Consider the following 12,921-nt stretch of genomic DNA (forward strand, 5'->3'; position numbering starts at 1 on the left):
AAAAGTTTGCGTCCGTGACTAGCCTGAGTTGTGCTAAGGTCATGTGAATTTTGCCTTAGGCAAACAAATATTCCCTTGCATATATCAGTCCACTACTGTTTTCATATTTTATGATGCACATTTGTATTGATCCAGACTACTTATAGAATTCCCGATTCCCCAACTTAGCGAAATCCCCCAGCTCCATTTTTTCTTCAGAGAATTTAACCTGATTTTAGAATTTGTGATAAAACCCTGTACTAATGGAATGTCACAGCATTGACACTAAGCCAAAGGCATTTCATTGGCTCTTACATTAAGGCTTTGTTCTCATGATGAGTATTTGATCAGTTTTTGATGTTGGAGAGTTTTAGCACTTCTGTACCTAATTAGCTTAATTAGGTTGCTTGCGTATTTTTTAATTGCATTTTTTTTTCATTTGCGATTTTATCGTATTTATGATGCTGTGTGTTTTTCTCTCTTGTTGGTCTGTCATGTTTTAAATCTACTTTGTGTTTGATACTTGTGGTATGATGTACAATAACAAATTGTATTGTGGTACCGTGTTAGCCAGAAAAATCGATGTGAATATTTTTCTGCCCAATGATGACAGAAGTATTCTAGGAGTGATACCTTTATTGGCTAACCAGAAAATATGTTTGCAAGCTTTCAGAGTACATGGCTCCTTCTTCAGGCATATTACAAATAGATTAATAAGAAACAAGCACAACATTTAGAGAATACTACAGCAGGACATTTGTTACGGGGTGGGAAGTGTGATGAGTCCATAGATAAGCCAAGGTAATCAAATTAGGCATTTTCTTACAAATGGAGAGGCAGAGGGAATAATGTTCTTAGCTATCTGGAGTCCCTCTGGTGGAGGTGTGAATTGTATCCATGTAGTGACTCATAAATCCAGGTGTTAAATTGAGTCCTAGTGTCAACGAATTAAACATCTTCATTAGTTTGTATTCCCAAATTTTCCTTTCCCTGTGGTCCTTAAAATGACCTTTTAGTACTAAGACTTTTAAATCTGTCATACTGTGTCCAGGTCCAGAGAAATGTTTTCCCACAGGCGTGACCATTTCATTCCTGATTGTGTGTCTGTGTAGATTCATCCTAGTTTGTAGTCTTTGCATAGTTTCCCCAATATAGATACTTCCAGGGCACCTCGTACATTGTATCATGTACACCACGTTGGAGGATGTACAAGAAAAGGAACCTGTAACCTTATACTCCTGATTTGTGTTTGGTACACAGACTATATTTGTTGGTATTATGTGGGTACACGTTTTGCATTTTTATTGTTACAGGGGAATGTGCCAGTCACTGATGGTGATGAAAGGACACTTTTGACCAGCAGATTCCTTAAGTTAGGGGGCTGTTTATAGGAGATAAGTGGTAGTTCTGGGAATACGTCTTTCAATTTGTGATCTCTATGGAATATGGGTTGGAGATCAGCACCAATTTTCATTATTCCCACTGCCTCTCCATTTGTAAGAAAATGCCTAATTTGATTACCTTGGTTTATCTTTAGGAGGCATCACACATCCCACCCCTCTGAACAAATGTCATGCTGTAGTATTCTTTAAATGTTGTGCTTGTTTCTTATTATTCTATTTGTAATCTTGCCTGAAGAAGGAGCCACTGTGCTCTGAAAGCTTGCAAACATATTATTTTCTGGTTAGCCAATAAAGGTATCTCTCCTAGAATACTTTTGTCATCATTGGGCAGAAAAGTATTCACATCAATACTTGTGGTATGTCACTTTGAGATAATCATGTGTGGATTACATAAGTTTTTAGTGTTGTTTTATGCAGCAGAAGAACCCTTAAACATGCATGTGCATTTTTTACCTGCCAATTTTATACATCTATTGCAATTCTATGGGGAAAATCTGCACATGAAATTCAGCATGCAAGCAAAAGAGCTTGATGTGTTGTGGATTTTAAACATGCACAGCAGGTAAGTTTACACAGCATTAAAAAGCACAATGGGTATGATAGTTCTATAAATTCCATCCACTTTGCTGGAACTATAAGTTGCTTGATTTTTTGGGGGGGTATCGAAAATATGAAACATCAAGCACTCACCAAATACCCATCACGGCACCTTATCCTAAATAGTTTTTGGTAAGCTATTCTCCTCATGCATAGTTCAATATAAAAAGCAAACTGTGCTTTATTTATCCTCTGGGAGTCCAATGCTCTGTCTCTGCTGCTGCTGTTGTTTGTCTGCAGCGTTGACGTCATATCGACAGTGCTGCGGCCCGTCACTGAGTCAGAAACTCATGCCTTCTACATTGGCAGAGCAGCTGAGCTCAATGATTGACATGTGATTAATGTTGCAGACAAATAACAGAGACCACCAGCAGAAATGACAAAACATTGGACTCCGGGAGAATAAGTAAAGCAAAATTTCATTTTTTACACTAAACTGCACCCTGGGACAACAATTTACTGAAACTGGTCAACCTTATTAATCTTAATTAAAATATGTATTTTAAATACATTATGGGTCAACTTGTTTGTGTAGATTAGCTTTAACTAATTTTGACTAATTTTAACATTCTCTATTCATTCACAGATTTCTTCTATGTAACCGAATCAGGTAATTCATATTTAGAAACTTTGAATTAAAATACAAGTACAGTGTGAAAAAAAGTATTTAGTCAGCCACCAGTTGTGCAAGTTCTCCCACTTAAAAAGATGAGAGAGGCCTGTAATTGATATCATAGGTAGAACACGACTATGAGAGCCAAAATGAGAAAACAAATCCAGAAAATCACCTTGTCTGATTTGGCAAGATTTATTTTGCAAATTATGGTGGAAAATAATTTTGTTATACATCCTTTGTTGGCAGTGACATAGATCAAACGCTTTCTGTAAGTCTTCACAAGGTTGGCACACACTGTTGGTAGTATTTTGGCCCATTACTCCATGCAGATCTCCTCTAGAGCGGTGATGTTTTGGGACTTGGGCAACATGGACTTTCAACTCCCTCCAAAGGTTTTCTATGGGGTTGAGATCTGAAGACTGGCTAAGCCACTCCAGGACCTTCATATGCTTCTTACAAAGCCACCTCTTTGTTGCCCTGTCAGTGTGCTTGGGATCACTCATCCATGTTTCATCTTCAATGCCCTTGCTGATGGAAGGAGGTTTGCACTCAAAATCTCACGATACATGGCCCAATTCCTTCTTTCATGTACACGGATCAGTCGACATGGTCCCTTTGAAGAGAAGCAGTCCCAAAGGATGATGCTGTCACCCCCATGCTTCACAGTAGGTACAGTGTTCTTTGGATGCAACTCAGCATTCTGTCTCCTCCAAACACGACAAGTTTTGATTCTACCAGTTCTACTTTGGTTTCATCAGATCATATGACATTCTTCCAATACTGTTCTGGATAATCCAAATGCTCTCTAGCAAACTTCAGACAGGCCGAGACATATACTGGCTTGAGCAGGGGTATACGTCTGGCACTGCAGCATCTGAGTCCCTGGCGGCGTAGTGTGTTACTGATAGTAGCCTTTGTTACGGTGGTCGCAGCTCTATGCAGGTCATTTGCTAGGTCCCCCGTGTGGTTCTGGGATTTTTGCTCACTGTTCTTGTAATCATTTTGACCCCACAGGGTGAGATCTTGCATGGAGCCCCAGATCGAGGAAGATTATCAGTGGTCTTGTATTTCTTCCATTTTCTTATTATTGCTGCCACAGTTGATTTCATCACACCCAACTGCTTGCCTATTGCAGATCCAGTTCTCTCAGCCTGGTGCAGGGCTACAATTTTTCTGGTGTCCTTCAACAGTTCTTTGGTCTTCACTATAGTGGAGTTTTGAGTGTGACTGTTTGACGTTGTGGACAGGTGTCTTTTATATTGATAACAAGTTCAAACAGGTGCCATTACTACAGGTAATGAGTGGTGGACAGAGGAGCCTCTTGAAGAAGAAGTACAGGTCTGTGAGAGCCAGAAATCTTCCATGTTTTTAAGTGGCCAAATACTTATTTTCCACTTGTCATATTGTGACTGTATAATATCTTTGTACACTTGTAGGTTACAAGAAGCGAGGGGAGTGTAACACGACTATATAACATATAATCACAGCTGTATCCAGCATTACACCTCTGTCCTATTTATTGCTTTTAGTTGCAGTACCAAGAAAAGCCGCTACTTTACCTACATAACTGGATCTCGTAGACAATGAAGGGATTGAGACGACCAAAGGCTAAGGAACCTCATTCTGATACTCCGTAAACTTTGCCTACAGCCACTTTTGGTTCCCCTGTGCAGCACGAGACCTGGTGACTCTGAAGAGCGGTGACATCAGTAACGTCACCGCTCTTCAGATATTCCGGGTCTTGCATTGAGCTCGGCGACTGTGAAGAGCAGTACTTTTACTACCGTCACCACTCTTCAGAGTCGCTGGAACTCGCCAGGTCTGGGCTAGTAGTGGGGGATGTCTGATAGACACCTCTCCATTACTTACACCTGGGATTGATAGCAGCTGACATTACGCAGCTGACATCAACCCTAAAAATCATTACACATACCAGAATTAAATGCTCTGGCGGCTGGGAAAAGCAGTAGAGTTAGTGCTATTCCCAGGCGCCGGGTGCTAACTACAACTGTCATCATCCTTGCCTGGTCTCCCTGCAAAGCATTTCTGTTGTATTTACATGAGCTGATCTCAGGCCGCTAAATGAGTGTGATCGACAATACTGAAGTCGTTCACTTGTTTCCAGGCCTCTTTACACCAACTGAGAATGAAGGGAACAGAGCAATCGCAATTAGATCAATCTGTCCCCATACAGTATCATGTTTTCAGCAGCACAACTACAGTTTACACTGACAATGTTGCTGTTCCCACATAAACAATCCAATCACTCGATGAATAGGCAGCATTTTGCTTGTTTAGTATAATACACCCCATAGTCCTCCAAATATTAAAATGTGCACCTCAGTCCTCCATATAGTATAATACACTCCCCAGTCCTCCATATAGTATAATACACTCCTCATAGTCCTCCATATATTAAAATACACTGCAATTCCTCCATGTAGTATAATACACTCCTCAGTCCTCCATATAGTATCATGTACTGCCACAATCCTCCATATAGTATAATACACTCCTCAGTCCTCCAAATAGTAGAATACATTCCTCATACTGCTCCATATAGTATAATGCCCCGCCATTGTCATCCATGTAGTACAAATCACTTCCCATAGTATAATGCACCCCATAATTCTTTATATAGTATAATTTATTCCCCATAGTCCTCGATACAGTATAATGCAGCCCACATATAGTATAATGATGCCACCCCAGAGTAAAATGCAGCCACCCCACAGAATATATTGTAGCCCCCTGAGTATACTGTAACCCCCAGAGAATATAATGCAGCCCCCTCATATAGTGTAATGCAGCCCCTGCATATATAATATATGGTAGCCCCCTCATAGAGCATAATGCAGCCCCCATATAGTATAATGTAGCCCCTCCATAGAATATAATGCAGCACCCCATAGAATGTAATACAACCCCCATAGAATGTAATACAGCCCACCTCTCCATAGAATATAATACAGCACCCATAGAATATAATGTAGCCCCCAGAGAATGTAATACAGCCCCCATAGAATGTAATACAGCCCCCCATAGAATGTCATACAGCCCCCCATAGAATGTAATACAGCCCTCCCCCATAGAATGTAATACAGCCCTCCGACATAGAATGTAATACAGCCCTCCCCCATAGAATGTAATACAGCCTCCCCATAGAATGTAATGCAACCAGCCCTCATAGAATGTAATGCAGCCAGCCCCCATAGAATTTAATGCAGTCAGCCCCCATAGAATGTAATACTACACAGCCCACATAGAATGTAATGCAGCACAGCCCCCATAGAATGTAATGCAGCCAGTGCCCATAGAATGTAATGCAGCCAGCCCCCCATAGAATGTAATAAATCCCCCCCATGGAATGTAATACAGCACAGCCCCCATAGCATCTAATACAGCACAGCCCCCCAATAGCCCCATAATCCATAGAATATAATACAGCACCCCATAGAATGTAATACAACCCCCATAGAATGTAATACAGCCCACCTCTCCATGGAATATAATACAGCACCCATAGAATATAATGTAGCCCCCATAGAATGTAATACAGCCCCCCATAGAATGTCATACAGCCCCCCATAGAATGTAATACAGCCCTCCCCCATAGAATGTAATACAGCCCTCCGACATAGAATGTAATACAGCCCTCCCCCATAGAATGTAATACAGCCTCCCCATAGAATGTAATGCAACCAGCCCTCATAGAATGTAATGCAGCCAGCCCCCATAGAATTTAATGCAGTCAGCCCCCATAGAATGTAATACTACACAGCCCACATAGAATGTAATGCAGCACAGCCCCCATAGAATGTAATGCAGCCAGCCCCCCATAGAATGTAATAAATCCCCCCCATGGAATGTAATACAGCACGCCCCCATAGCATGTAATACAGCACAGCCCCCCAATAGCCTCACAATCCAGTTATCACTCATTGATATATTTAAAAGAAAAAAAAACACTCTCCTCAAGTCTCCTCGTGCCCTGAGCTGCTCCCGGCACCGGTCTCAGCAGCTGCAGTCTGCCCGCCCAACACACAGCAGGTACACAATGATATGACATCATCGCGCACCCACAGTGTCAGAGGCAGAGCGAGGAATGATGGGAGAGGGAGTGTCAGCAGATGCTCTCTCCTCCATCATTCCATTCAACTGTACCGGCATCATAGACACCGTTATAGTTGAATGCGGTGGCACTGGCGGGGGGTGAGTCGGCGCTGGGCAGGGAGTCAGCGCTGGTGAGCGGCCCACTACTGCCACCGGCCCTTCTGGCATTTGCCAGAAGTGCCCGATGGCCAGTCCGGCCCTGAACACCAGGGTGAACGTATTCTGTGATGCAAAAGTTACTCAATTTTTGCACAAGGGTGTTTTTCAGATGCCTGTCACTAATTAGAAACCAAAATAAAATCCCCCAGTGGGAACTGTCATCTAAATGAGATGTACATATATTTTTCCCATTTATTCTTATTTATTCCAGTTTTAATATCTCTGCACCGTCCTTTTATGACCCAGTGTATACCTCTACAATATGAAAATATTGAAATAATTTTATATTTTTTTTTTATATCCCTGTCCCTGAGCTGTTGCTAGGGACAAACATATTTTGTTGGACACAATCTGTCATCATATATATGAAGGTGTGTTTGCCCCTCCCTTTTGTTAATTACTTTCATTGGTGGATTCAAATCCTTTTTTTTAACTTCAGTATGATTTATCTTTATATCTCCTCATTCTCCACCACAAGATCACCAGGCTTAATGTATTCTGTGCCGCTACAGGCAGTCCAATTTTTGGTAAGGGTGTCTATGATGCCCATAGTATATTTTTAAAAATTGTATCCGCCTTGGGGAAATGTTTGTCAGCCCATGCACTGCGTGTATGGGCAATACAAGTCTAGGAGACACGCTCCTTTACATTGGGCCTAACTTTTAATGAGGCCTTTAGCAATGTCTCTTCATTCTCCACCACTAGATCATCAGTCACCAGGCTTAACGTCTTCTATGTCACGTCTGACAGTCCAATTTTTGGCAAGGGTGTTTATGACACCCATATTATTTTTTTAAAAAATATATCCCCCTTGGGGAAATGCTTGTCAGCCCCTGCACTTAGTGCATGGGCATTACAAGTCTAGGAGACCCGCTCCTTTACATTGTGCCTATTCATGAGGCCTTCAGCAATGTCTCCTCATTCTCCACCACTAGATCACCATTCACCACGCTTAACGTGTTCTGTGCAGCTATAGGCAGTCCAATATTTGGCAAGGGTGTCTATGATGCCCTTAGTATATTTTTTAAAAATGTATCCCCCTTGGGGAAATGTTTGTCAGCCCATGCACTGCGTGTATGGGCATTACAAGTCTAGAAGATACACTCCTTTACATTGGGCCTAGTTTTTAATGAGGCCTTTAGCAATGTCTCCTCATTCTCCACCACTAGATCACCATTCACCACGCTTAACATGTTCTGTGCTGGCCAAAAGAAGAGATGGAAGCTGCAGATGTGAAGACACAAAAGCTCCTCACAATGCATGGAGGTCTCTCTCCACCCAACGTCTAACACCTAAAGATTTTATACCAATAGAAAGGAGGGTGGTCGAGGTTTGATAAGCATCCAAGCCACCATCACGGATGAAGCAAGGAGTATCCAGGAATACATCAGAAAAAAGGCACCAAAAGATGAGATGCTGAGAGAAAGCCTAAGGCAGCAACAACAACAGATCTGGAATGAAGAACAGCAACATGAAGCGCTATGGCAAGACATGCCGCTGCATGGGATGTACCATCGACAGATAATGGAGGTGGCTGACATGGAGAACTCCTACCAATGGCTGGAGAAAGCTGGACTATGAGACAGCACAGAGGCATTAATCATTGTGCCACAAGAGCAAGCACTAAGTGCAAGATCCATAGAAGCACACCACACAAGACAAGACCCCAGGTTCAGACTATGCAAAGAAACCTCAGAAACCATCCAACACATAGTAGCAAGATGCAAAATGCAAGCAGGAACAGCGTACACCAAATGTCACACCCAAGTAGCGGGAATTGTATATAGGAACAACTGCACAGCATATGGGCTAAGTCCCCCTAAGTCCAGGTGGGAGACCCCAGAAAAAGTGGTGGAGAATGAAAGGGCTAAGATCCAGACAGATAAGCAGATGTTGGCAAACCAGCCAGACATTGTGATAGTAGACAAAGATCAGAAGGCAGCAATGATAATGTGGCAGTGCCAAGTGACAGCAACATCAGAAAGAAGGAATATGAGAAGCTGGAGAAATACCAGGGCCTCAAAGGAGAATTGGAGAAGATGTGGAAGGTGAAGGCACCAGTGATTCCAGTGGCGATTGGAGCACTTGGAGCAGTGACCCCTAAGTTGGAAAAATGGCTAAAACAGATCCCAGGAGCAACATCTGAGCTCTTCATCCAGAAAAGCGCAATTATGGAAACAACTAAGATCCTGCGCAGAACCCTCAAACTCTCAGTCCTCTTGTAGAGGACCCGAGAATAAGAAAGGACGACAAAGACCACCCCCATTGGGGGTGAGAAGGAAGTTTTGTATACTTGAAATATAAAGGAAATGTGTCATCTTTAACTTTAGACCTTTTAGAGATCATTTCATTTTCAACTTGATTAGCTTTTTAAAATAACAGTAATTTTGACCAGTGGTGCCCCAACTTTTACATGCTACTGTATGCACAAAACATGTTTTTGAGGGCGAATTGAAATTCACCTGAAAAAGTGCAAACCAAATGCTGAAAAGCATTAACATATGCACTGCAATGTCTAAAAGAAATTGATTTGCATATTTTCATTCCCTTTGAGAATTTCTTTAACTGCCTCAATCTTCAGAAGCTGTTAAGTATATTCTCTGTATATTGCATTGATTTTTCATGGTATACACTGACTTTCCCCAGCTCTCCCTGGCTCCTGAATGCCTCTGTATATTGCATTGATTTTTCATAGTATGCACTGACTTTCCCCAGCTCTCCCTGGCTCCTGAATGCCTCTGTATATTGCATTGAATTTTCTATGCCTTCCCTGGATCTGAGTGTCTTGGCGCAGCACATATAATCCTTTTTAGTATGCTTTCTTACCTATCGGCCTGTTTCCATGACCTGTTTCATGTATCTCATTGTGTTATTCTGGCATCTCTCTGAGTGGTCACTCCAACCCCTCCCTCTCTTTATGACCTCTGCCTAACTCTGTGCATCTGGTCTCCCATACCCAGCCACCTCCTCATTCACAACTGATTGCCCTTAACTGGGGATATATTCACATACAGGCGTCTGCTACAGACGCAGTCTGCTGCATTTCATCTTTTAACTTCCATCTTTTAAATTACATCTTTTTAATTGTGGGGTCTAAGGGGTAACGTTTCTCCTTATGGAGAGTGACATACCAGCTGGCTTGTCAAGGTAAGGAGGCTTATTCGCCGTGCAATGCTCCTCTGGGAATTTAAATATGCAAATTGCCTCTGCTGAAAAAAAAAGGACTTAACTCTATAGCGCCACCTATTGGAAGTAGCGATCCTACAAGTCACAATCAACCCCTCAACGAGTCGTGCAATATGACTTAGGATAAAAGCCAAATCAGTATCTCAATTCGCAGACACGGTGTTTCGGGCTGTTGGCCCTCGTCAGTGCGAAGCATGAGAACTGATTTGGCTAGGTGAGAGGCTCTGGAGTGGGGTCTAAGGGGTAACATTTCTCCTTATGGAGAGTGACATACCAGCTGGCTTGTCAAGGTAAGGAGGCTTATTCGCCGTGCAATGCTCCTCTGGGAATTTAAATATGCAAATTGCCTCTGCTGAAAAAAAGAGGACTTAACTCTATAGCGCCACCTATTGGAAGTAGCGATTCTACAAGTCACAATCAACCCCTCAACGAGTCGTGCAATATGACTTAGGATAAAAGCCAAATCAGTATCTCAATTCGCACGTTACCCCTTAGACCCCACTCCAGAGCCTCTCACCTAGCCAAATCAGTTCTCATGCTTCGCACTGACGAGGGCCAACAGCCCAAAACACCGTGTCTGCGAATTGAGATACTGATTTGGCTTTTATCCTAAGTCATATTGCACGACTCGTTGAGGGGTTGATTGTGACTTGTAGGATCGCTACTTCCAATAGGTGGCGCTAAAGAGTTAAGTCCTCTTTTTTTCAGCAGAGGCAATTTGCATCTTTTTAATTATGAATTTGAATTAGACTGAATTGGACTGGAATTGACTGGAAGGTAACAGAGTACCAACCACTACAATGTTTCGGTTTCTTTGCTCTTTCACCCCCATAATACTTTCCTTCTTACAATCTCCTGCAATCCCTCCACCTAGTAAGGAACTAGTCATTTCTTCCTCCATCCTCCCCAGCCATCTCACCTTCTCCTCAGAACTGTTCCTCCACATACAATCCTTTTTCTCCAGACACACACGGCCGCATCATGTCCTATCCTGCACCCACCTTCTAACGCTCTGTCTGCTACTCCTCATTTCTGGTGATGTATCTCCAAATCCTGGCCCTCCTCAACACATCCCCACACTCATTTCTAACCCTCTACCTCGATCCTCCGCATGTTTTCCCAACCATGACAACCTCATACCCATTCACCCAGCCCCCACTCCCCCGGTCCCCTTACTAGGAGCACTATGGAACGCACGCTCCCTCTGCAACAAACTGTGTTTTGGACCTGGTGGTTAGGAACACTAGGAATGACCTGATAGGTAAACCAGAAATATAGAACAAGCTCTGGGGATGTGGGAACTTTACTGACCGCAACCCTGATCCTATCACACACACTATTGGCAGCCGTGGAGCGTACTTAACTCTCCCTAGACGCCTCTTCACAGCCTGAGAGCTAGCTACCCCTAGAGAGAAACAAAGCCTCACTTGCCTCAGAGAAATTTCCCCAAAGTAAAGTCAGCCCCCCACAAATAATGACGGTGAGTTGAGAGGAAAATACAAACATAGGAATGAAAACAGGTTTTAGCAAATGAGGCCCACTAATACTGAATAGTAAGAAGATAGCAAGGCAACTGTGCGGTCAGTATAAAATACTACAAAAATATCCACGCAGAGAATACAAAAATACCCCCACACCGACTCACGTTGTGAGGGAGCAACTCTGCTCCCCAGAACTTCCAGCTAGCAAGGAAATAGCATATAAGCAAGCTGGACTGAACTTAACATAAACTGAGAAACATTTTCCAAAAGCAATGAGCAAAAATGAACTAGCATGAACTTAGCTTCTCCAGGAGGAGACAGGTCACAAGAGAAGTCCCAGAGAGATCTGAACCAATACTGAATACAACGACAGCTGGCAACAAGTAAAGATCTAGGTGGAGTTAAATAGGCAGCCAGCATAGCAGAAAATGAGGCAGCTGGAGCCCAGCTAAAGACCAGCAGTATCACTCAAAGCCACCAGAGGGAGCCCACGAACAGAACTCAACAAAGTACCATTCACGACCACAGGAGGGAGCCCGAGAACGGAATTCACAACAGTACCCCTCCCCTTGAGGAGGGGTCACCGAACCCTCACCAGAGCCCCCAGGCCGATCAGGAAGAGCCAAATGAAAGGCACGAACCAAATCGGCAGCATGGACATCAGAGGCAACAACCCAGGAATTATCCTCCTGACCATAGCCCTTCCATTTAACCAAGTACTGAAGCTTCCGTCTCGAAATATGAGAATCCAAGATCTTCTCCACCACATACTCCAATTCTCCCTCGACCAACACCGGAGCAGGAGGATCAACAGAAGGAACCACAGGTACCACATACCTCCGCAACAATGACTGTTGTGAATTCCATTCTCGGGCTCCCTCCTGTGGTCATGAGTGGCACTGTGTGAGTTTGTTCTTGGGCTCCCTCTGGTGGCCTTTAGCGATATGGCTGGGCTCAGCTGCTTCATTTCCTGCTATGCTGGGCCTATTTAATTCACCTGGACCTTCACTTGTTGCCTGCTGTCGGTGTATTCAGTCCTGATTCTGAGCTCTCCTGAATATTCCTTGTGACCAGTCTCCTGCTGGAGAAGCTAAGTTTGCTTGTTCATTTTGCTCACTATTTCCTTGAAAACGTTTCTCAGTATATTATGAGTTCAGTCCAGCTTGCTTTTATGTGATTTTTCGCTTGCTGGTTAGTTCTGGGGTGCAGAGTGCGCCCCCCACATCGTGAGTCGGTATGGGGGTTCTTGCATTCTCTGCGTGGCTTATTTTTGATAGTTTTTGTACTGATCGCACAGACTCCTATCTATTTTCTATCTATCTAGTGTTAGCGGGCCTCATTTGCTAAACCTGTTTCATTTCTACGTTTGTATTTTCCCCTTAACTCA

The 12,921-nt window shown here is 43.1% G+C and overlaps 1 protein-coding gene across 1 annotated transcript in view; it reads left to right on the top strand.

Annotated features, from left to right (window-relative positions):
- LOC143807533 (scavenger receptor cysteine-rich domain-containing protein DMBT1-like) overlaps positions 1-12,921 on the top strand; it is a 430,549-nt gene that overhangs the window by 107,557 nt on the left and 310,071 nt on the right. The window contains exon 5 of the mRNA XM_077289172.1: positions 2,566-2,589. Coding sequence (XP_077145287.1) covers positions 2,566-2,589 — 24 coding nt within the window. The remainder of the gene's footprint in view (positions 1-2,565; positions 2,590-12,921) is intronic.

Source organism: Ranitomeya variabilis, chromosome 2, assembly GCF_051348905.1.
Source record: "Ranitomeya variabilis isolate aRanVar5 chromosome 2, aRanVar5.hap1, whole genome shotgun sequence".
NCBI classification, from domain to species: domain Eukaryota; kingdom Metazoa; phylum Chordata; class Amphibia; order Anura; family Dendrobatidae; genus Ranitomeya; species Ranitomeya variabilis.